Raw genomic sequence first — 25,407 nt, forward strand, 5'->3', positions numbered from 1 at the left:
GCTTCTGGTGATCATATATAATATATATTGTGGGACCTCAAACAATTACTCAATCACAAATTCACAATTCAAGTTTACATTGTAGTGAATAGTGATAATTAAGTGATTATGTACTCATGACTCATGAGTCATACAAATATAGGACAGAACCTAATTGAAGTAGTCTAGGCTGTTTAATATTCAATGTGATTAGAGTAATTAAATAGTTAATTGGTGTGGGCACATTGTAAGGTCAAGTGGGCATGCCCTCTTCCTAGATAATTCCCTCTTTTAAAGGAATCTCATAGTACCATCCTCATACCCAACCGTAAATATTGTTTCTCCACTCTACTTAATTCGCTACCTCCCCTTCCTTTCTTTGTCTTCCAAATTTCCAATCAACTCTCTCTCTCTCTCTCTCTCTCTCTCTCTCTCTCTCTCTCTCTCTCTCTCTCTCTCTCCTTCAAGGGTTCAAGCCTTGAACACAACCATCGATCAAGCCTTGATGCATATATCATATGAGCAAGTACAAGTAGTGCAAGAGCAAGAGAAAGTAAATATATAATTAGTAGCAATTAATATTGTCCGAGTGCTAGAAATTTAAGATGTTTCCAGAACTACCAGATTGTTTGTATCCAAGTGATCAACCCATATTAATCAGGCCAAGCACACCAACGCCAAAGCATTGCCTCCACCTCTCCAACCTCGATGACCAAAAGTTCCTCAGATTCTCCATCAAATATCTCTTCCTCTTCAAAAAATCTGTCAACTTAGATGTCTTGAAATACGCGCTCTCTAAACTCCTTGTTGACTACTATCCATTAGCTGGGAGGCTGAGGACCAGTAGTACTACTACTGCTGACCATGACCAGAAGCTCGAGGTTGACTGTAATGGAGAAGGTGCTGTCTTTGCTGAGGCTTTCATGGATATCACTGCTGACGACTTTCTCGAGCTTTCCACCAAGCCAAACAGGTCTTGGAGGAAACTCTTGTACAGGGTCGAAGCCCTCACTTTCTTGGATATTCCTCCTCTTGTTGTTCAGGTCAGTTCTTCAGCACTTTCAGATTTTATTTGGTGTCAATCTTTCTAAATAAAAACATATATACAGGTTTTTTTAACAAAATGGATAAACACAAAAGCATATATAATCTTTGGAATTAGCTCAAGTGGTGCGGAGGAGTGGGATGACAAATTAAAATTTTGTTAAAATTAAGATGAGTTAAATAATGTTTATTGAATATGTAACTGAAAATTTGGCATGTCCTCAGTGAAATTGGTGTTCCAATATATTCTGACATTACCATTTATAGGTTAAAAATTATGTATACAGTTCCAAGTTCTTATCTTCTTTGTTTATGGACTTTCTTTTCCAATCATTTATCTGAGGAACACAGGAAGTGATGTTTACGAATCCTAGCTACTTCCCTTGCCAACCCAACAACTTTTCTTGGGCAAGGAAACAAATTTTTTTGTAAAATCCTGCCTTAGTAGTCAAGACAACAAGTCCGTACGTATTTCACTCACCAAATGACCAAAACACAAACAAACGAACAAATAATGTGACCAATATATTTACCTTGGTCCACCCCAGACAGCCTTAGTTTTGTCTTTTCACTTACTTAAGGTGATGCCAAAATTTTCAAATTTTTTCAAACTCTCTCATATTATTATTGTTTTTTAGTTTTTGGTTGAGATCTTTCATATTATTTGAAATCCTATTTGAATTTCCCTTTTTCTTTCGGCTGCAAATAAATAAACACTATTAATAAATACATAATAAAGACACCATTTTTAAAAAGAATCCTAATTAGTTAAATAAAATAAACCAAATAAAGCAAAGAAAACTAGGCTTAGCCATTGTAGTCTAAATGCCCAATACAAGGCAATATTATAGGCAATAGCCATCCCTTTGTTTTCAACTAAACGTTAAAAAGCCGTGAGTGATGCTACACCCTTCGTTCATGTTGCTCCAAGATAATGACCCAAGACTACTCAATGACCCTACTCCTCTGTCATCCTATTATTCCTATACAGTAATGTTACACTTACCATATTTTTATACCATAATTTCATAACATCTTACATGACATTCATATATTGGACACTAAAAAGTAAAAAATAAAATCTAAAAAAGAAAAACGAAATAACCTTCCAGTAAAGTAATGACACATCATATGGGATACAAATGTGGGAAAAAAAATGTGGGACAACTAGCATTATTGATTCCTATATTATGCTATTTTCACTTTGCTAGGTTGGTAACTTCATGCTTTTGTACCTAAAAAAAACCTTCCATGATTATATTTATTATATTGTGTTTGTTTATCTTAGCAAGTGCTAAATAGCGCACATAATAAGAAAGATAAATACATAAAATATATACCTCTATAATAGAGAAGTATTTTACAAATAAATGAGGAGAATGAGAAAATGCCCAATTCTAGAGAACAATTCAGAAAAAGAAAAATTTTAATTTATAAATAATTGATAAGAATAACTTGGTAATTGTAATTTTTTATGGGTGTGACAAGCAAAATGCTAGATGTAAATAGAAGCATCCTTTTCTTTTTCAATTTAATGACCAATAAGCCCCTTTCATGTAATTCACATCTGAATTTACTTATTTTTGTGTTAAAAAAAAAAAACTTTTGAAGGTTACAAATCTCCTTTCTGGTGGCATGATCCTGTGCACCGCAATCAATCACTGTTTATGTGACGGCATCGGCACATCTCAGTTCTTACACGCCTGGGCCCACATAACAGCCAAACCAGATGTTCCCCCACCAATCTCACCCTTCCACGCCCGCCACGTGTTAAAATCCGGGAATCCTCCACAAATAACCTTCCCTCATCCTCAATTTACCATAACAAGCAACCCAAAGGACAACAACAGCCACGTGGACATCCTGAGACTCCTGCAATCTCAGCCGCTGGTCCCCACATCCTTAACCTTCACGCACTCCCACACCCTCCACCTGAAGCGGCAGTGCGTACCCTCGCTAAAATGCACCACCTTCGAAGCACTGGCATCGCACACGTGGCGGTCCTGGGTTAGATCCTTGGATCTATCACCCTCACTCAAAATCAAACTCCTTTTCTCCGTAAATATCCGAAAAAAGCTAATCCCACAAATCCCACAAGCGTATTACGGTAATGGGTTCGTGCTAGGATGCGCCCAGACCACGGTGAAGGACTTGGTGGGTGGTAACCTGCACCACGGTGTGAAATTGGTCCAGCAAGCTAAAGCAGACCTTAGTGACGATTATATACGGTCTATGATCGATTTGTTGGAGGATAAAACGCTAAAAACAGACCTGTCTACGAGCTTGGTGATATCACAGTGGGCCAAGTTAGGGTTAGAGGACTTGGATTTTGGAGAAGGGAAGCCTCTGCATATGGGTCCTCTAACAAGTGATGTTTACTGCTTGTTTTTGCCAGTTATTGGTGATTTAGATGCTGTCAGAGTGCTCGTTTCTGTGCCTGAGAGACTGCTTCACAAATTTGAATATTACATGACTGAATTTTTGAATAAAGAGGAGAGCAATGGAGGTCAAGTTAATGGCTATCATGCAGATTAGAAGTTAATGGACTTTTCTCTTTCTTTCTTTCTTTCTTCCATTCCCAGCCACTGTATAAATATATCATAATGGACTTGGGAGCAACTCACTGTAACATGAGTACTTGCAGACTGACAATGTTTAAATTTGTTTTAATGCAGCAAATTAAAAGAGAAGAAAAGCTTTTAGAAAAAGAAACAAATTAAAGTGCAGTTGAGTGTGTTTTGGGCCACAGGCCACTACATATATATGTCATATATGCCATCCTAGCTTTTTCCTTTTTCTTCCCACATGGTTAAGTTCCTATTTGCTTAATTAAGTATCCTGAATCGAGCACTAAAGTCAACAATAAGATATTAATTAATTCGGGTAGTGGTAAGGCAATGGGCGTTATAATTCCATGTGCGACAACGTGTAAAGACAAATCATAATCTCATCATTCCGTAATTGACAATTAATCTATTTATTTCTTCTTAACTACCACAAATTAGCACAAATTAGCATCATTTTCAGGATCTGATTTATACTATAATTGTTATTAGGATTGTCGGTTGGTGCAGCTCGATATAAGTTAAATGCGAATTGAATGAACTTAATTTAGCTCCATAAAAGTTACTCAATCGATCAATAATCTATGTACAACGTACATATAAGTTGAGTAATTCATCATTAATTAATAGTATTAAGATAAGTAGTCTATTGGCTCTATATATTAGACCTAAACTAAACATTGTGTTGAACCTATAAATAACAACATTAAGAATTTTAAGATAATACTGCTATTGATGCAAAATTAGTAATGGGTTTAGGCTGATTCAAGTCCTTGTCCAAACAATGCATGGGCCTACTATTAATTCACATACCATTTTTGAAAAATATATATACAGGGGCGTAGCCTTAGTTGGCTAACCTGTACGTGTTGTAGTCCATGTGGCTCAATTTTTTTTTTTTTTTTTTCATTTTTTACTTTGTATTTTTATAGTTTAAATGATCTTAGAGCCTGTTTGATATTGCTGTGTGAAAAAACAGCTATGAGGTAAAACAGCTATGAAGTAAAGTCAGCTGTAAAGTAAGGGTAAAGTAAAGCAGCTGAATGTTTGGTAAAATATGTTTTCAAAAGTGCTGTGAGTGCAAAAAACAGTATCAAAGTGTTTGGTAAATGTTAATGTAAAACTGTAAAAGTGCTGTGATTGTGTATAATTACTAAAATAAACATGATGCTAAAAATGTCTTTCACTTATTTGTTTGGTAAAAATAAAATGTGTTTTACTTGTTTTTTAAATTTTTGGCTACAAATTTTTATTAGCATTGATTTTTCTAAGACAACATTATTAAATAACTATGTCTATTATTTTTTTAGGTATATTATAATTTTAATCGTGCAAATAAAATATCATAATTAATTATCACAATATAAAATATAACTAATAATGAACATATTTTTTAATTTAAAATAAACAAATTAAAAATATAAAAATCAATGAGGATATTATAGGTAAAATAAAATATTTATTGTTGCTGTGATTCACTGCAGCTTTCAAAAACACCTAGAAACCTGCTTTCTGTTTTTGTTGTGTGGAGTTGAAAATTGTGGGAAAAAACAGTTTTTAATTTTTTTACCAAACACCAAAACTGTTGTAAGTGATTGAGAATTGTCATCCACAGCAGCTTTTGGGTCTTCCACCGCAATCCCAAACGAGGCCTTAGCCCACCTTAATCTCAATCTCTACTTCAACCTTCATTTTAAGTCTAATTCTCTTTTCTGATTTAGCTCATTTATCATAGTCCCTACTCTTTTAAAAATTTAGCTCACCCAAATTTTAAATCTCGGCTCCGCCTTTATATATATATAGTTTAATTTCTAGCCTAGCATTAGCTTCTGATTCATAGCAAGGTAGGGGACTATGCTATAATAAAGACATAGAGAGAAATTTTCCAACAACAAATATATGACTGATTTGATATCTTAACCTAATAATATGATGACACCTAAATTTTTATATTTTCATCACATAAAAATTTCTCTAATTTTAAGATATAAACTATTTTTGGGATGCCTATAGGTAAGTTTATTTCAAAGACATAATGCATATCCGTAAAGTCATAAATATAAGATTCACATAGCTAGGTCGTCATTATCTAATCAGTATTCGAGAGAAAAAGATGAAAATTAATCATGACTCTTATATATGGATGGGATCGATATGATCATGGGGGGATTTGGAAAGATATACTATATTTAGCTATAAAAATTAACAAACATGCATGGATAGATCCACATGGTCATGCACTCATGCGTGGATTAGAGATAAGTTTTTTTCTTTTTTTCTTTTTTTTGATGAGTAGATCGAGATATAAATTAATATAAGAGTAGCAGAAGATTGAGAAGTAGCTAGTGCTATTAAGGTAGGAGCAGCATTAGGTATATCGGCTAGGATGAGAATCCAAGCCATATATCCAAATTCCTGATTTGCCAACGCGGCAACGCCTTTATTCCAAACTAAAGCGACCAAATTGTTATGCACCCACAATTAAAGAAATATATATAATGGTATATGCATTTTGACTTTGGTCGCATGCACTTAAGTTCTAAAAAATATGCATGCAAATTGCAAAGTAATTAAGATCGAACCTGATTCATTTAATGACCTAGCTAGTACTAGTCCAAACCCCAGATAATGCAAATACACATAATATTATAAGTAGCTAGCAAGTAGCTAGCAAGCAAACATAGAGATGGAGTAGTCCCTTTCCCTTTAATCTATTCATAAAGTAAATGATGGTGGTGTGATCGTAATCTTTCTTTGAGTGCTCAGAGAGATCTACCCCATCATGAGTAAGGCCAGTACGTGTTCAATATCTTTTGGATCGATCGAATTGGACCAATCTGATCCAAGTGTACACTTCACCTAGTTGGAGAAATTACATGATTAATTTATATTTAATATATCATTTCCACAAAAAAATAATTACTTTCATATATTATACTACGAAAGCAATGGTAGCTTCAAATTTTACTTGGCCAATTGCAAGCTTGGCGATAAAGATGTCGGTGTAGTGGACGGTGTTTGATCATTATTCCAAAATAGCAGCATGTAGTGGTATATTTATATATCATTATGAATATACATAGCTAGCGATACATAATAAATAAGTTATTATTAATACTAAGCTAGATAGGCCACTAGGGCACTACTAGATTACTTTATAGACCCACATGAGAAATTTTTATACAGTGCCATCTCAAACAAATCTAGGATCCAAAGGTGACACTTTTATTGGTCCACAATCCACACTTTAAAAGCATGCATATAAATATTTTCTGCTATCGTCAATTTATGTCATGTTGTGTGGTTGGCTTGCTCTCTTAATTAAAAATTATACAATAAGGTCAATGTTATAATATTTATTATATGTGGATCCGGATTTATGAAGTTTCATATTGGCCAAAAATATATTAGTGCCTAATTTTAAACACCCTACTCACTAAAAAAATTTGTCTAAACCCCCACCCATCTATAAACTCTTTCAAAACCCCCTAAAACTTATAATCCTAAATTACCCTTCTGACGCATGCTGACGCGCGCTGACGTATGCTGACGTCACTGTAACTGTATTTTGGTGAAACTGTTTTTTTTTTTTTTTTTTTGAATTGAAGTTTTTGCTAAAACTCAATATTTCACTAAAACTAAAATCAAACACTGAAATTGAATTTCATTACGCTAAAACTGAATTTGAAAAATTCAGTTACACTGAAACTGAATTTCAAAAATTCAGTTACACTGAAACTGAATTTCAAAAATTCAGTTACACTGAAACTGAATTTCAGAAATTCAGTTACACTAAATTGAAGAATTCAGTTATGAATTCACTTACTGAAACTGAATTAAGTGATAAAACAATTACACCTTGACTAAAATGCAATTACACCTTAATTAAAAAACAATTACACCTTTACTAAAACAATTACACTTCACTAAAACAGTTACACCTTTACTGAATTCCGTTTCACTAAAAAGAACACAGCAACCTTATCAAAAAAAAAAAACCAACAATACAACAAGTCATTGAGATGAGAGGAGTAGCCAACAATACAACGTCGTCCGATCACCTCACGCGCGACGAGTACACGACAGTCGCCACTGCCTCGATCTGTTTTTACCTGCAAATTTGATTCATCATATTTCAGAACCATAATTTCATTCAAAGTTCATTTAAAACTCATGTTTCACGAACTGGAACTGTTTCAAGAACTGGAACTGTTTCAAGAACTGAAACTGTTTCACGAACTGAAACTGTTTCACGAACTGAAACTGTTTAATCAATAAATTAAGTAAATTTGTATATACTTATAAATCAATTAAAAAACTCACATTTCTATCCGATTAACATAATTAAGCTAGAACTGAATTTGGGGTGAAACTGAATTTCACAAATTGATTTATAAGTATATACAAATTTACTTAATTTATTGATTAAACAGTTTCAGTTCGTGAAACAGTTTCACGAACTGAAACTGTTTAATTTCAAGAATTTCACAAATTGATTCACAAAATCAATTTCGCAAACTGTACATTTCAAAAATGTTTGTGAATCAATTTCACAATCAGATTTCACAACATTTCACAAATAGTTTACAAACATACTTACAAATCAGTTCACAAATATACTTATAAATCAGATTCACAAGAATTTCAATCTCATTATCTAAATCAAAGAATTGATTTAACAAACATAAAGAACTCAGAGAGATGAGCATTTTCATACCAAAATCTTAACCATGGGTGGTCGGAGCCACCGAATTCCGAGAGTGGCAGCAGCGGAGGTTGGGGTTTTCAAATTAGGGCTTTTGAAATTCGAGGCAATTGAACACAAATTTGTATACCAGTAGAGAGAGAATGTCGAGGGGAGAAGAATGGGACCGGAACCACTTCAATCCGCCGTCGGAATCGCCGGCAATGGCGGCGGTAAGTCTCGGACCTTCTCGGAGTCGATTCGCCGTCCACGGTGGTCAGTTGGAGAATCGGAGACCACCATCACACTCACCACGTCGAGAGGAAGCTTCTGGAAGTGGAGAGCAGCTGCGACGTCGCCGGAATCGCGAAGTCACCGCCGGAGATGACGATCGGACTTCGGGCTGCATTTGGTTTTCTGTGGATTTTATGGGAAAGAAAAGGCCATGAATAGATAGAAGAGGAAGAGGCGAGAAGAACCCAACCGGTCCGACACCTCGTCGCCGCCGGAATTGACGGATCGCCGGCGAGAGAGCTCAGATCTGCTTAGACCCGATCTGGCGTCGACGTTTAGTTTCACGGCACGTGGAGGGCATAGGGAGGAAGAGGAAGGAGAGGCGAGTGTGATGGGACCGGTCTCGCCGGCAACCGTCGCCAGACGGCGGCGCACGCGCCGGCGACAGCAGCGGGGAGAGAGGCAACAGATAGGAGAGACCGAGAGAGAGAGAGAGAGTATTAGTTGGCTGAAAATGAAAATAAAACAAAAGGGGTAAAACTGGAAAATTAAAATATGGGAAGTCAAAGTTGACTGGGTATTAGTTGACTAGGGGGTTTAGGAAAATATTAAGTGTAAGATTGGGGGTTATAAGAGAGTTAGATTTTGGGTGGAGGTTATGAGAGATTTTATCTCTAACTAGGGGGTTTATAATTATTAACATAAAATATATATATGTGGATCCGGATTTGATCTCTACTTGTTTTTATGTGTTTGGTTTTACAGTTTTATTGACTTTTAATCTCAATTTTGTATTACAAAATCCAAAAATTATTATTGTACGTATCTTTGATTTGGATTATCTAACTCTAAATCATAAATATTTTTAAAAAATTAACCATAAATGAAAGAGAATTTTTAATGTTAAAGGCATTACCTTATATTCTAATTTATTTGATATCAACTTATGTGATAGGTAATATATCAATTTTCTTATTGTAAATAACTAAGGTCTAAAGATGACTCATAATCGAATATATCAAAACTCCTACATGTGGGATACAAGGTAATGCCTCTAAGCCGAAGTCCGAACATATATCCGGTCCAATGGGCCCAATTTTGACTCAGAAAATTGAGTTATAGATAGCACAAATATTGAGTTATAAATGTTGAACTTGCTTATTTTTGGGCTTTGAGACCAATCCATGTCTGGATCGCTTCGATTGTTGCAGCCCTTCCTATTATTTTTTCAGTAGCGGTCAGTCCTTGCAAACGACATTTCGTTACACAAGCACAGGCGCACAGCAGACTGAACAGTCAAGTGGTCCCGGGGTGTTGAGACCACGTGTCAGTGTAGCGCGTGGAGGCACGCGAAATGCGTGCTGGCGAAGAAAGGGAGTCAACGTAGATCGAATTCGTTAACAAAATAAAAAACGGATAAATTTTTTTTTTTCTTATCTCAACGGTAACCGGTAGCTAGCGGCTAGGGTTTCCGATTCCGACCTTACAGCGAGCTAAGGCCTTCGGCTGCCTCCGCGTCCTTCTCCTCAATATTTTCGCTTTCTTCTCATTGTTTGCTTTCCGGGAAAGCGTGGAAAATCTATCAATTTCGTAACAGCGTGGTACGAAATTATTGCTCTTTTTGGATTCTAGAGTTTTCAAGCTTTCATCGGGTGCTAAATTCGAATCATCGTTTTTAGGTCAGTGTTGTTCTTACAAATTCTTGATATTTTGAATTTGCATTGTTTCTGAAGATTGTTTTCCTTTTAAGTTTTAAGGGATGACGAATTTTCTGTTGGCCAATAAATTGAAATTATATGTTGGTTTACCTTCCAATTTTGTGCTTCTGTAGGTTATGGAGTAAGTTTAATTTTTTATATTAGACAATAGTATGATCACTTATACATGTTCTTAAGTTTGAAAAGCAATTTTTTTTTTTTTAGGTGATGAATTCTTATCAATTTCAATTTGCCATTATTGTCTTTATGCAGCTTGTTCGTTAAGAGCTGCTAATAATGACTGCTAGTTCATCCATCACATTCCATGTCTAATTTCATCTATTGTACAATGACATTATGGTGAAAAGGTGACAATGGCGAGAAGGGTGCCTGAGAATCTTCCCAAGCAGGGGATTGCGAAGGCTTCAACTTGCATGAGCCTGCCAGAAGAACCTCAGTGCTCTGTGTGCAAGTGGTATTTTACGAGACAGGAAATAGAAGATCATTCTCCATCACGGAGGGATGGCATTAGCCTGAAGAAGGAGTCACAATTGCGGAAAGCATATTGCTCATTTCTTCAAGAGGTCGGGATGAAGCTTAAAGTGTAAGTCTGGGTTATTCGTATGTTGATAGCATCTGTGGTCTAGTAGTGCTCAAAATTGAGGTTTCTCTGACTATATGGCATGTTTAGCTTGTTACTCCGATTGATCGGTTATCTTTTCTCTGCATCTCTTTTCAGTTTTTATACAACTGGTATTTCATTGTTAAAGCTGTGTACTAGCTTTAGCAGGTCAAGTTGATCTTAGGTAATTCTGCAAACCCGGCATTCTCTTAGCTTGAACATCTAAGTGAGTTACTAGCTTGAACATCCAAATGCATTTTCTCTGCGTTCTACTGGTATGTGATATGTCTTTGTTAAAGATGTGTACTTGCTTTCCGTGAGGTTTTGGCAAGACCATTTATATTAGTTACTTTCAATAGTGTCCGTAATGGGTTTTTCAGAATCTCATGAAAGTATAATTTTAGTTGCATTGGGGTGTTATTTACAATGATCCTATTATCCTTGTTATTTTTAATTTTCATTTGGGGGAAAAGATGTCCTTTCTATTGTTTCCCTTTTTCATTTATATCGTGCAACTTCTTACTAATTACTCATCACAATTCCACGGCATGTAATAATCAATGGTAAAGGTGATTGATATTATATATCTTCCAGGCCTCAGCTGACAATAGCATGTGCAATGATGCTGTGCCACCGGTTTTATATGCGTCAATCTCATGCTAAGAATGATTGGCAGGTATAGATTTTGTGTGTGAATATTGTTGAATGAAACTTTTCTTGGCATACCTAATTTGAGCGCTTAAAAACATAGTGTGCCCTGTATAGCTTTCATTTATTTAGATTTAGCAGGATATGCCTTTTTATTTAAGAATTTGGTTATAACTTGTAAGCATTTTACAGAGAATTGCAACTGCAAGCATCTTTCTTGCTTGCAAAGTAGAAGAAACACCACGCTTTCTAAATGATGTTGTTGTTGTGGCATATGAGATGGTGCACAAATTGGATTCTTCTGCCTTACAAAGTATCAGACAAAGAGTATGTAAACACACCCATTTAATGCATTATATGTTTCCTTCTAATCATGGTTCCTTATTTTCCACCTTCTGCATGTAGGATGTTTTCAATAAGCAAAAGGAATTGGTTATAGTTGGCGAGAGACTTCTGTTGTCTACAATTGGTTTTGATCTTGACATTCAGCTTCCGTACAAGATACTTGTTACAGCTCTAAAAAGATTAAATATTTTCCCTGACCTTGCTAAGGTGGCATGGAATTTTGTTAATGATTGGTGAGGATTGTTTTCTTACTTTTCAAAGCTTTGTATAATCCCATTGGACAGTAAAGTTGGATTTTATGTTTGTCATTTGCATGATTGGTCTTTCTTATGAATGAATGTGTAGGCTTCACACATCATTGTGCTTGCAGTACAAGCCCCATTACATTGCAGCTGGTTCAATGTCTCTTGCTGCTGGAATTCAAAAGGTGAAACTACCTACAGAGAAGGGACATGTTTGGTGGCTGGAGTTTGATGTTTCGCCGAAACAGTTAGATGGTTGGTATCGAGTCCTTTCTTTGTCTCTTTCTTTCTGTTTCGTGATTCATATATCATGATCCATGATCATTTTTTCAATGAAGTCATTTTCTGAGTTGTCCTTCACAATCCAAGGCCTGGCCATGTAAGAAACATGGTTAATGTTTTCTTAAATGTAGATTTCCTGATCTAGTATACTTTGCATATGTTCATATTAGGATTTATGAATTTTATTGCAGGTTTCATTCTTTCCCTATGGTTCATATTTGGACTTGTGAGTTCTATTGTCGGTTTCCTCAACTAGTATACTTATTGGTCAGATCTAGTGTCAAATTTGGATCCATAAGTTTATTCTGAGCAGATTTCCCTCTTCAGTGCCTCCCTTCTTTTTATAAATTGGTGCTTGGATTGTATGCTTTATTGTAAAAGGTCTATAACTTTTATGTAATTTCTTTCAGAGGTCATTCAGGGGATGCGTAATATGTTGAAGCCAGACAGAAAACAAGCTCCACCACCCAAAAATGGGAGGGTGATACAATCTGAAACTTTATCTAGAAAGCCAAGTGTTAGTAGGTCGCAATCATGTGTTACAAGTGAATTAACGGTTGATCTCAATTCTAGGCAGGGCGCCTTGGGGGAGGACAGAGGATTAGGAGAATCTGTTATGTCTAATAGCCAAAATCTTGTAGAAGGGGGCAACTCTGTCACTATGAAGGAAGCTTTACCATCTCAGAGAAGTGATAGTGGCAGTGCAAGTGGTATTGTTGAATATGCTGGTGCTCAGATCAAACCAATAAGAGGGGAATTGGATGATCAGAACTCAAGGGGCAAGATTGTTTATGAACATAATAACTGCAGTACTGTTATGTCTAATAGCCAAAACTTGGTAGAAGGGAACAACTCTGTCACTATGAAGAAAGCTTTACCATGTCAGACTAGTGATAGTGGCAGTATAAGTGGGGAATTGGATGATCAGAACTCAAGATGCAAGATTGTTTCTGTTCATAATAACTCTACTAAGATTGATATTAACCGAATTAGAGATACATTGAAGAGGAGGAGAGGTGATAAAGTTGCAAGTAAGAAGTTGGTGGACGCCATGGGTGATGAGATTGACGCTGAAGCCTGGATTCAAAGTGAGCTTGAAAATGGAGTAGAGTTAGAAGATACATCCGCAAAGAAGAAACAGAGGAGGGCAGCGTGAGATTTTGATGTTGAATGGGAGTTTCATGCAATTGCAGTCATTTTCCTTTGTATATTGTTTCAGAGGGTACTTCGGTTGGGATGTGATTCACTAATTTTGTAAGTATTCAAACAGAACTTATATTCTAGTAATTCATTTTTATGATCATATTACTACTATCCTGTAGTAATTCATTTATATTCATTTTATGATGGTAATATCTTTAATTGCTTGTTAACAGTTGCGCAAGTACCATTTGATTGAAGCAACTGTTAGTTTTTACCCTTTATCAGGTGACTTGAATCTCCATGTATTTTCTGCTTACTAATGATAGAGTTCCTCTTGCTCTCCTTTTCTCTTCTGGTCATATTCTCTCATGTAACAACAAATTTCAACTGTTTTTAACTCTCCTACGGAAAAAAAGAAAAGAAACTGTTTTAACTCATTTAAAGCAATCCAATGTTATTCTTGGTTGAAAAAACTAGTCTTCAGACGACATGGTTTTGATGAGTAATCTATCAAAGAAAAAAGAGATCACCCTATCGAAACATCTCTTCTCAGTTCTGTCATGAGAATATAAAAACTGTAGAGGAAAGAGTAACAGTCCCTGTAGGGTATGACTTCTTTTTTTCTTTGGACTGCCTCTTGACGTATAAATATAAGTTTTTAATGAGTAGAAAAGGAATTATGAATGGCATTGTGAGAGACGAACTCAAGTGCTGAGACTATGGATTGGCTAAAACTTGGGTTTCAACTTTCGAAGAAACACAGACCCAAGAAAAAAAAACACAACATTGTATTATGAGAATTCTAGAATAGTGGGCATATATAACCATTGAAATTTGGATTATTATCAAGCATATATTTTATTTTATTTAAAATTGTGCAATCAAATAACTCAAATTTAATGTATATCTTCCTTATATTAACTATATGAATGTTTACCTGTTTCATTAATTTACACTATTTGTTGAAATACAGGCCTCGTCGGGCGCCATATTTACCTTGAATCTTTATGAAGCCTTTGAAAAAGTATGGGCAGGCATGACATTATCAATCAATCAATCTGGTAGGTTCTTAGAAGGCAATTCAATGTAGCAATGTAAAGACATGTCGCCACCATACCAAATGAAGTTAAAACCACATTCAACCTCGCTAGCTAGGTTTAGTGGATTCAAAAGGGGAAAAATTATAGTGCTACAAATACGAAGAGAGATTTGTAGCTAAATATGTGCCACAGCTTTATTATTATTATTTTCTTGAAAAAAAAAAAGAGGAAAAAACCCAAAAACCCTTGTTGATGATTGACTAATATAGTCAGGAAGATGAAGGAATCGCATAGAATAATAAGGAATTAATTATTTATTTATGGTTTGAGTGGGCATAGAAAGCAATGAAAAAAGTATGGCCCCTTAGTGTTAGATTTCATGCCCCTAAGCTTGACAAGCATATATTCTCCTGTTCCTGTTATTTGTCTTCTTCTCAAGACACCTTTAAATAAATCCTGCAACTTTAAGACCTCCTTTTAAGGGCTTTGCCATGTATTTGACTTAAAAGTTCATTTTATAATCAACTAGTGGAAAGCATCACCAAATAATGATCCCTATTAAACAATTGGAGGAGATTAAAGAGGGCATAATAATGAAGTATCTTAATTAATTCACAACTTCAAATATTCCTAGTCCCTAGCTACAATGTGTCTAATTAAACATGAGAGTTATATAATTGTATATGTCAAAGATTCATCCGATATAACTGTATTCTTCTTTATGAAAGAAAAAGAAATATAGTGCTCCCTTTTTAGGGTAGCTAGAAATATCATATATAAAATTTGATGTTTAGCACCACGTCAAGCAATTAAAGTTGTTTAATTAATTAGCATATATAATATTATCCCAAGTTGTATGATCAGCTAGACCTTCATATGATCGATATGGCCTTAGAATCTCTCCAATAGCTATTAGCTAGTGAGGCACTAAGAAAATTAAGATATTGCAAAAGCTTTTTGGGTTTGGAAATTAATAATTTCATTCATTCTGTATATAATATGCATCTAATATTGAAATGTAAAAAGCTGACGGCTTTGGTTAGTGATTAGGATGTGAACTAAGAAGGTTCTAATTCGCTCCATGAGCACTAAACAAGACAATGGAACTAATTTAACACTTCAAAGCACAGCGTTTAATATGTACGTACCAATTATACTTAAAAGTAATATACATCAGACATTATTAATTAATTTATATATTTGTAAAAGTGTAGAATAAAGTAGGATATATTATAATTATATATATTGTATGCGCCAGAGACATAGTGAGCGAGTGTATGACCTTGGCGTTGACTGGCAAGGACTCGGAAAAGAGCTGCTGTTTCTATTTAATTTAATGATAGTGATGGACCCTAAAGCCATTAATAATAGCAACTTGCTTTTAGTGGGTTATGGGACATTTTGTTTGTAAGAAAATTAGGATTAAATAATGTTGAATGGTCAGAACTGCAAATTTGCAGAAAGAGATCAGAGATTTCAGTTTATTGGTCTTAATTAGAATGATTAGAATGATATGTATGAAACATATTTTATTTTATTCGATAAAGATTGAGAGTGAGAATCGAATTCTTATCGTAAATATAAAAATAAAATATCTTATAAGTAGAGTTAAAATTCTTCAAAATACATGATTAATTCGGACGGCTTGAATGAGGTTGCGGTCCTTTTTATTTTTTATTTATAGTTTTTTAGACGAGACTATAATTACTTCATTAATCCTATGCACATGCATTAAACAAGGTAGAAAATATAGAGCTTTCAACCGGAGCTCCATTAGTTTGGTTTTATTTTTTTTTACTAGATGGAGATGTGGATGGGAGCTTTCTTTTCCCACATGTGGATCTTTATGTATCTTCGTCATATTGGAGAATGATTCTAACTTTGATGAGAACATGATATATTACCAAAATTATTGAAATTCCTAATAAACATGATGAACATATTTGGGATTTGCTCTTGGCATGCATTATGTATATATTATAGTTAGTTTGATTAACGATGGACTTAAAATTAACCTTAATTCACATGATAAGTAGTGTGCAATAAACCCTAATGCGCTAGCTATAGCTAGCTATAAAGATATAAATGAAATGGGGGTTGATTTTAATTATACAAATGCATGTACAAGGCACTTGAATTAATGTGCAGTTGTTTTTTAATTGTTTAGACGATCGAATCTTTGAAGAATCATGAAAGTGAAAATAATAATTGAAATTTCTATTGTAAACCAGATGTAGAAGCAACTTTAGTGAAATGCATCTTGGAAGATAGTGAGACTAGGAAGTATGGAAAAGGTGACAAGCTACCAAGTAAAAGAAAGAAAGAAAGAAAGGAAAAGCAAGCTAGCTCTCGATAAAGAAGAAAATAAATTTTTTTTTTTGGAAGAAATAAGTTCATATATAATATATAACCTAATAATAATAGATTGAAAGATGGGTGGGCATGCTAGCTAGCTTGCAGTTGCTGGGAAGGCTAAAAGGTGAAAGAGATAAAAGAAAAGAAAAGAAAAGTGAAGCTTGCCCATACTCTGATCTCACATTCCCCTTTTTCGTCTGACGTGAACTTTTGTGGGGCTGATCAAATTATTACAGGCCGGCCTTCTCTCTGTCATAGACTCATGGAAAATCACAACTTACTCATACTTCAATTTATTTTTAATTAATTTGTTGTTAATCTCCCCCTCTCTAATCATCTAATTACCCAGAATCGATCCTATTGCACTTGAATCTGCTCGACCAAATTCTTCTACCTACCCTCCTATATATTTTTCTTCCCATTGCAAATAGCTTAATTAATTCATATATATCTCAAATATATTGCACCTTACATACACAATTTTTATTTTTATTTTAAATTAAAGGCAGCAGATCGACAAGTGTAGTTATAGACTTATAGCCTTATAGGGTCTACGTACATCAAATGTTCTATTTATTTTGTCCAAGGCAAGATGTTTTTGTGTTCGAGTTTTGTTTGCCACTAGGGGATAATGATTGAACATTAATAAGATTAGATTTTATTCATATCCTTTCAAGCATCATCGATCATAATGCCGATTTTGAAACAAGCTAGATCAACTAGTAACATTACAAACACTACTGCAAAATTCTTCATCAGGCACACCCACCAAACAATGTCAATTAGTCTCAAAGGGCACACTTTACAGTGCCTATTGCTGTTATATTCACGGTTTGTGCGGTTAAAGAAAGAAAATAATAAACTATATATCTCTCTTGAAATTAATCTTAATTAAGAAGATCGACTTGTTCATACTTCTGCAAGTTAATTAGGAGGTTGACCATATATATACATATATGTGAAGAAGGTTACATGAACTTTTTTTCTTTTTTAGAATTGACGTTTAGGTGTTTGGAATTCATTAACAAAGGTATAATTAGCTAGATACTCTAAAATTCACGAGTATTCTATTTATCTGTAGATCTATCTATGCACGAGTGTTTAGTTTGGAAATGATATGATGTGATCTTGATCAATTGTTTTCGTTCTAACCTAATCAGCTTCCAATTCATCCATGCATCAAAAAGTTGCTTTATAAAATGTAAGAGGAATCAGGAAGGAAAAGCTACCTAAAAAGTAGACTAGACCAGCTAGCCATATATATATTGACCAAATATAAGAAGCCACTGTACTCTCGTTGAACTTTTGCCTACATATATATATAGATGAAAATCTCTCTATTAGGCTATTACTCATTAATCATAACTGCTAACAAAATTGATCGTACTGTACTGTGAAACCTTAATTAAATCTCATCGCTAACTAATTAATTTTTCGGATGAATTAATTAAGGATCTTAATTAATTTGATGCTTATCAGGCCAGTGTCCGGGTATAAACACAATTAACTTCACGGTACTATTAATTGGTGTTGTATATACATATACAAATTAATTAACAATATTGTCAAGATAAAAGATAAATATATCAATCCTAGCTAGCTATCTAGCAAGGCTACTTCAAAAGTGCATATAAAGCAATTGACTAGCTAGCTAGGCAGCAGCGACTAGTTCAGTAGTACTTGCGAATTGTGATAGAAATCTGCATGCACGCGCTGTTGAATCTAATATATATTCTATGTATGAATATGATGATAATTAAGGGAATGTGATCGATCGATATCATGCATGACAAGGATTCAATCAAATGCTAAATATGTCGCTGCGTGTGCATCTGAAAGACTGAAACACCAAAAAAGAGAGACACAAGGGTGCAATCATCATCCTCGATCTTATTGTCCTGATCAATCTTAACATAATTAGCAGGCCCAAGACATGTTAATATATGTTCATGCACTTTAATTAATACATGGAATTGATCAAGTTCATGCATCGATCACCAACCAAATTAAGGAGGTTTTACCAACAAGCAAGTAATCACATAAATTCATTTTAAGCAATATTTCCAATGTCATTAATCGTTCATGCCCTTATATATTATTGAATTCCCAACACTTCTTACAATATTTATAGAATTTCCTTGCTTGATTAATGAAAATGAGTAGATCAAAGTTAATGAAGAATTTGATGATTCTAAATTAAGTTGATCAGATTTACTCCTATATATAGAACTCATACATGGTCGATGTCAACCCTATTTTTCTTTATGTAAGCTAGCTAGAAAGGAGGAATTCAAATTTAGAACATTTTCAATCCTGTGGAGAGAAATCTCTAAATCTATTTTTTTGATGATATAAATTAATATGATACAAATTTTGAGCACTCTTCTTTTCACCAAAGGATATTAGCTAAGTCAGCAAAATTCAAACTTGTCATATAAAATGTAAAGAGTAAATGCTCTCCTATTTTGCTAAATATTCACCTAGATACTTTACCTACCATATATGACAAATGGGATATTTAACTGTATATAACATGCTTCGATATGTGGGGTTGAGAGAGAGAGAGAGAGAGAGAAAAAAAGTAGAGAGCGTGGTTGCTATCATTTCTCTTCTGAGCTTGGTTGACAGCCTTGGGATCGAAGGCAGGGGTTTTAATCATGGCGTAGAGGAAGTATAATCATCTGCCTGTAATTGCAGTTAGAGAGTGCAAATTAAAAAGCATTACATTACATATGATGATATGAGAGAGAGAGAGAGATCGAGAGAGCTGTAAAGAAAAATAAACAAATAAAGTCATGAGAGAGAGAGAGGGGTATGGGGTGTGGAGATGAATAACTCATGATCAACCACGCTCTCTCTTTCTTTCTTTTCAAGGCTACTTTAATTAATAGGGGATATAAATTTGAAAGAGTAAAGAGGAAACTGAGAAAAGTGGCTAAAAGCAACAAGGTATGTTTGGGAGTCACCTGAACTGTTTTGAACTGGGTTTTCTTTCTAGCTTTCTTTCTTTGAATTGATCGAGTGAGAGATTCCTCGAGCAAAGCTACTTAATTAATTACCTAATTAATTCTATTGCTTGCTTGCTTGCTTTTCTTATCTTGGGATTTTCAAGCTAGCTAGCTTACTTGCTTTTGAATTAAAAACCATTATATCCATCATTATGGAGTCTGCAAACCTCCATCACCAACATCATCAGCTTCAAGAGAATCTTGCAATTGGGTCTTCTTCTTTAGTTATCCCATCTTGCTATGGAGTTCCAACCAACCATGCTTGGACCCCTACTACCAATTTGTAAGCAGTCCCATCACTCTCTCTCTCTCTCTCTCTCTCTCTCTCTCTCTCTCTCTCTGTACTGAGAGCTAGTTTAATTTCATTCTTTCAATGATAATGAACATATATTTGGCAGTTCATATATATATAGAACTTTAAATTTTGGAATTCCCTAGCTTCTTTTTTTATTTGATGTGTTCCTCAGTCTGAAAACTGAGAACTAGCTAGAAATATTCTTATATATGCTGTTATTTTATCAATTATGAGATGTTTTAAATAGTTCAGCAAGCTAGTTTTTAATCCATTAGATTATAAAAGCTAAAGTTATGAATGAAGTCATAACCTAGCTAGATATATATATGCAGCAGGCCAGGATGAAATGTATATCTAGTAGACTATATATATAGGTAGTATACTGATGATCACTTGCATCAATTAATATGATCCAAAAACATCATCATGTCATAGTGATATACAATATTGATAGCAGTTAATTAATAAGTAATTAAGAAGACACAATATATATATATATTTTCTTTTTGGGAATTAAGGCTAGCTTCCATTTTGAAATTAATTAATTTATGTATTTTAATTAATATATAATTTTCTCTTCTGATGGAATACTGTTAAATATATATTTGTGGAGGAGCAGTAGTACAATTACTGCAGCTGATAACGCATCAAACTCAAGCTTTGATGAAGTACATATCTCAAACTTGAGAGATTCAAGGCAGAAAAGTAGTGATGAGGTACTAGCACTGTCTACTAGTACTAGTTCCATGGTACCAGCTGCAGCAGATAACCATCACTTGGGCTTTCATCACTGGCCACCTACCACTGCTCATGACCTGCAACACCTTGCAAAAATTAAGCGAGAGCTCTCCTCCTCCTCATCATCATCCTCAGATATTTCCTTTCCAAAATTAACACAAATGCTCATGTCCACCAGTACTACTAGTCTCGACGATTACCACTTATTTCCCAGTAGTACTAGTACAAGCAGCTGCGGCCTAATCAATAATATAAAGAACGAGCAAAAAGATCATCAATTGATGAATGATCTCACTGAGAAACTCTTGCTCAGGACCTTGTCCTCATCTGCTCATCATCACCATCATCAAATTTCAGCTGGAGATCATCAATTTTACTCAAACCATCATTGTAATGATCAGCTTGGAGGTCATCGTCACGTGGCGGCGACGCCTAGCAGACCGGGGCAGTTCAGCCAAATTTATCCCAGCATAAACATTTCCAACTTGAACCACTCGTCGTCTTCGTCTACAATCTCAAGCAGCTCCTTAAACTTGGACATGAACTTGCATGCCATGGATGTTTCTGGAAGATTTAGTCAGCCTACTTCATATGAGGGTGATATTGATACCCATGGCATGTACAAGGATAGGCAATATTCGTTTGGTCATCATCAACAGATGCAGCATTCAAACGACCATAGGCTATCATGTGGCAACACTAGTACTAATGTGGGTATTCTTCTTCCTCCTCTTTTTAATTTTCTTCTTATTAGCAGCGAACCTGCATTAACTGTTACCCTAGCCAAACCTTAGATACCAGCATATTATTAGAAATAAATGGCTACCTTCATACTTATGTAATCTTTAAGACCTTGGAATTGATATGTGAGAGCATTACTTTGCAATTAGCACTCAAACATCATGGTAACAATATTTTTTATATATGGGAAACTCATAATGAAATCAGTCATATATTTTCATCACTGCAGAGGCTATCGGAAAAAAAAATAAATAAATGGAAAAGTTTATACACTTTGTTCTAAAAATCTTTATTTAGTTATCGCCCCAAAAGAATATATGACTTTGTCCCTTTTTGGAACATCGGGAGCATAGGTTCAAACTTTATACAATTATACAGTGTGTGTGCATCTCCTTTTTCAGAGAAGTACTCTTTTTCTTTTCTTCGATCTCTTTCGTTGTTTCATCCAAATTAATTAGCACTGACTTTGGTGATGGATCAAACAATTAAGTACTGATCGATATTGTTTGCATTTGGATCAAAGATATCATCATGGTTCGAGAATGATCAAATAACGACGTCGTCGTCTGAAGTGAAGCGACCCGGCAGTTTGATTGGGCCAAAAGTAACTCAAGCAGCTGCTCCAAAGAAATCACGATTGGAGTCACGCAATTCATGCCCACCCTTCAAGGTGACCATGCCCAACCAAGTAATTTATTAATAATTCTTATAATGATTATTTATTAATTAGGGTACTTCATTAATTCTTCATGGTAGCCACTTATACTAGTTAGTTAATTTCCAAAGCATGCACAAATTATTTGCTTGAATGTGTATAAATTAATGTACGTTTTGGAATTAATTAATTACTTTCCACAGGTTAGGAAGGAGAAATTAGGAGATAGAATCGCAGCTCTTCAGCAATTGGTGGCACCCTTTGGCAAGGTACGTACTTACTACGTAATTAATTATTTGTTTCTGCTTAATTTTCACTTTACAATGAAAAACAAAAAGGAAAATCCGAAATTAAAATTTCCTTAACGTCCAATATATAAACATATATTGCAGACAGACACAGCATCCGTACTGATGGAGGCCATCGGATACATCAAATTCCTTCAAAACCAGGTCGAGGTACGTACTTACTTTAACTACTGCCACTTCCACATCATGTTCTTAATTATATATGTCATTTGAATTTTAACCTAATTAAAGTCGACTGAACCATTAATAATGGAATATTAATATTTAGACAGAATTGTAATCTCACATATATTATGATCACGACCAATCAATTAATTTCTAGAAGAAAAATACTTATAATTTATTGAGTCTGCATGCTAGGGTTTCTCTTAAGGCATTCTTTTTAAGTTTTAGTCTCATCTTCTGTGAAGAGTAATTAATGTGATCTCTTTGATCTTGAAGTAGACTTTGCCAGACGTATTTGGCTTGGCTCTTCTTTCTGGTTCCTGCCATGTTTTCTACGATTCATGCATTGTTATTCAAATCATGCATATATATATATGAATGAGTCAATACTTATAATTGAGTCTTGATTTTCACGTACGTATGTGTACGTAATTTGTGCAGACACTAAGCGTCCCCTACATGAAGTCATCACGCAACAAGCAGTCCACCACTACTAAAACAATGCAAGGGGTAAGATCGTTAGATCGAGTTAATTAATGAGATGTGTACGTAATTCCTAAATTAATTTCTTGATTAGTTTATATAACACACTGCTAATCATTTTTCAGGGTGTGACAGAGAACGGAAATGGAGATCAAACAAAGCGAGATCTCAGAAGTAGAGGGCTCTGCCTCGTGCCATTGTCTTGCATGTCTTATGTCACAGGTGACGTCACTGGTGGTGGAACTGTTTGGCCAACACCTAACTTTGGTGGTGGAGGGACTTAATTATCAATAATGCGTTATCTTAATTACATAGCCATATATAATCGGTGAAACCTCCCTCCAGCTTAATGGAGCAAATTTGGTCATCCTGTAAACAGATTCCAGGATGGACCAAGTTTGATCCATTAACATTTATTTATGTACTGCCATTAATTAATTTATAGCATCTTCTAGCAGCTAGCCTCTAGTGGACCTTCTTTCACTTGACTTATGTACTATGCAAATTTATTGATATTCAAAACAACATTTGATTCCAATCCATAATAGTTTAATTAAGCATTTGAACTTGTTTATTTATTTATTAAATGCTAGAAACATATTTTTTATTTTGCATTTGATTGGAATACTATTGTTTTGATTTTCCTGTTTTCTGGCTGTATTTGGTTTGTTTGTTTGCTATGTAAAGGTTGTCGTTTTGGCTCTTTAATGAAACTTCGACTTTCCATGGCCAAAAAAATGGCGCCATATGAATTTAATTTTTTTCAAAAAAAAGCGCCATATGAGTTAAATTTCTGTTTGCCCGGTCCATACCTACGGGGACAAAGTCCATTAGTAAGTCAACCTACATCTAAATGTCCATTCAAGTTTAGGCTCTCCAATTTGGTCCATTCAGCCCGCCGCCTGGCCCATTCTACATGGTTCCACTCAAAATTGTGGTCAAGGCCCATCTTCAATAGACCTAAGTTTTAAAAGAAATTTAGTTTTTTTACAAGTCAACCATCTAGATTATGAACCCGGTTATACTTCACCATTCAAATTAAAAATTGAATCAATCTACCACTTGAATTTAAAATTTTCAATGTCACACCTCCATTCAATTCCATCAACTTTTCTGTCATTTTTCAGAAGTTTTTTCGTCATTTTAAGCCTAATTCTCATCTCCACTACCACCACCAACCACCAACCTCCAGCCACCCCAATCTCTCTCTCTCTCTCTCTCTCTCACTCTCTCTCTCTCTCTCAATCGACGACGACGACAACGGTAATATAGAACCCGAATTAGGGTTCAAATTTGAACTCAAAATCTAGTCCTAGAATATGAGAATGTTGGAGGAGAGCTTCTTAGATCCATGGCGTTTCCAAAAAAAAGAAGGGTTTGATGTGGAGGTAGAAAGGAGGAGGAGAGAGAGAGAGAGAGAGAGAGAGAGAGAGAGAGAGAGAGGAGGAGAGGTTGGGGTGGCTAGAGATTGGTGGCGGTAGAGATGGGGATTAGGATTGGAATGACGAAAAAATCTCTAGAAAATGACTGAATTAGATGGAGGAGAGACATTGCAATTGTTTAAAAATTTAGGTGGCAGACTAATTCAATTTTGAATTTTGGTGGTAAAATGCAAACGAGATCATAATCTATGTAGGTGACTTGTAATAAAGCCTATAAAATTTGAAAAAGTAACAATTTTTTGTTTGCATTAAAGACTTTTATCTCTTTTTTTTTTTTTTTAGATTTACAAATTTTACCATCGAGTAATGCTTAAATTCTCTTTGAGAAATGCTTGAACACTCTTTGAGTAGTGCTCGAACGCTTTTAAAAAGTGTTTGAACACTTTTTGAAAGAAGCTCAAATACTACTTAAGGATCAAATTTTTAAATCTTAAAAAAAAAAAAAAAAAAAAAAAACCTTTAAATGACTCAAATTTAGATTAATTTTTCAAATTTCTCAAGTTTTAAAGTTCTATGTACTCTCGAAGTGTCCATAATTATCCAAAATAAATTCCTTAATTACCATTTCTATCAATCACATTTTTTCTCAAATCAACTCTTCAGTCTTCACCTTGACTTGATAGGTGGGAGGTTGGTTAATACAAAATGACTATGTGCAATGTCAATAATAAAACTCAAATAAAAAGTGTAAAT

General features: G+C 34.8%; 3 protein-coding genes across 7 annotated transcripts; all 3 read left to right on the forward strand.

The window, feature by feature from the left end:
* The first annotated feature begins 462 nt into the window (after positions 1-462).
* Positions 463-3,673, forward strand: LOC147278191 (HXXXD-type acyl-transferase family protein). Its single transcript, XM_086251852.1, has 2 exons — positions 463-1,022; positions 2,635-3,673. Exons 1-2 carry the CDS (start codon positions 585-587, stop codon positions 3,556-3,558), a joined length of 1,362 nt encoding a protein of 453 aa, XP_086107978.1. The 5' UTR covers positions 463-584; the 3' UTR covers positions 3,559-3,673.
* Positions 3,674-9,962: 6,289 nt separating this feature from the next.
* CYCT1;3 (cyclin T 1;3) lies at positions 9,963-13,766 on the forward strand. Of its 4 annotated transcripts, XR_015123337.1 has the most exons (8): positions 9,963-10,184; positions 10,476-10,806; positions 11,419-11,500; positions 11,665-11,799; positions 11,878-12,050; positions 12,163-12,314; positions 12,752-13,595; positions 13,718-13,766. XR_015123337.1 is itself a non-coding variant. In XM_086250592.1 (7 exons), exons 2-7 carry the CDS (start codon positions 10,577-10,579, stop codon positions 13,495-13,497), a joined length of 1,518 nt encoding a protein of 505 aa, XP_086106718.1. In that variant the 5' UTR covers positions 9,963-10,184; positions 10,571-10,576; the 3' UTR covers positions 13,498-13,680. The 4 variants fall into 4 exon arrangements, 3 of the variants coding, with proteins under 3 accessions (XP_086106718.1, XP_086106717.1, XP_086106719.1); XM_086250592.1 differs by lacking the exon at positions 13,718-13,766 and having other exon boundaries at positions 10,571-10,806; positions 12,752-13,680; XM_086250591.1 differs by lacking the exon at positions 13,718-13,766 and having other exon boundaries at positions 9,964-10,184; positions 12,752-13,680.
* A 5,992-nt stretch (positions 13,767-19,758) lies between these two features.
* Positions 19,759-23,797, forward strand: LOC147278193 (basic helix-loop-helix (bHLH) DNA-binding superfamily protein). 2 transcript variants are annotated; one of them, XM_086251644.1, is made up of 7 exons: positions 19,759-20,170; positions 20,802-21,630; positions 22,185-22,349; positions 22,520-22,585; positions 22,709-22,774; positions 23,231-23,299; positions 23,398-23,797. In XM_086251644.1, the coding sequence occupies exons 1-7, from the start codon at positions 20,040-20,042 to the stop codon at positions 23,554-23,556; spliced, it is 1,485 nt and encodes a 494-aa protein (XP_086107770.1). In that variant the 5' UTR covers positions 19,759-20,039; the 3' UTR covers positions 23,557-23,797. The 2 variants fall into 2 exon arrangements, with proteins under 2 accessions (XP_086107770.1, XP_086107771.1); XM_086251645.1 differs by having other exon boundaries at positions 19,770-20,170; positions 22,185-22,331.
* The last annotated feature ends 1,610 nt before the right edge of the window (positions 23,798-25,407 follow it).

The sequence above is a fragment of the Dryas octopetala genome, chromosome 7 (assembly GCF_963921425.1).
Source record: "Dryas octopetala chromosome 7, drDryOcto1.1, whole genome shotgun sequence".
NCBI lineage: Eukaryota > Viridiplantae > Streptophyta > Magnoliopsida > Rosales > Rosaceae > Dryas > Dryas octopetala.

Bases quoted from the DNA above. Each gene is read 5' to 3' on its own strand.
- LOC147278193 (XM_086251644.1), top strand. From the start codon at position 20,040: ATGGAGTCTGCAAACCTCCATCACCAACATCATCAGCTTCAAGAGAAT. The intron at 21,631-22,184 runs GTGGGTATTCTT...TTTGGATCAAAG, and splicing joins GTGGCAACACTAGTACTAAT to ATATCATCATGGTTCGAGAA. The intron at 22,586-22,708 runs GTACGTACTTAC...CATATATTGCAG, and splicing joins TGGTGGCACCCTTTGGCAAG to ACAGACACAGCATCCGTACT.
- LOC147278191 (XM_086251852.1), top strand. From the start codon at position 585: ATGTTTCCAGAACTACCAGATTGTTTGTATCCAAGTGATCAACCCATA. The intron at 1,023-2,634 runs GTCAGTTCTTCA...AAACTTTTGAAG, and splicing joins TTCCTCCTCTTGTTGTTCAG to GTTACAAATCTCCTTTCTGG.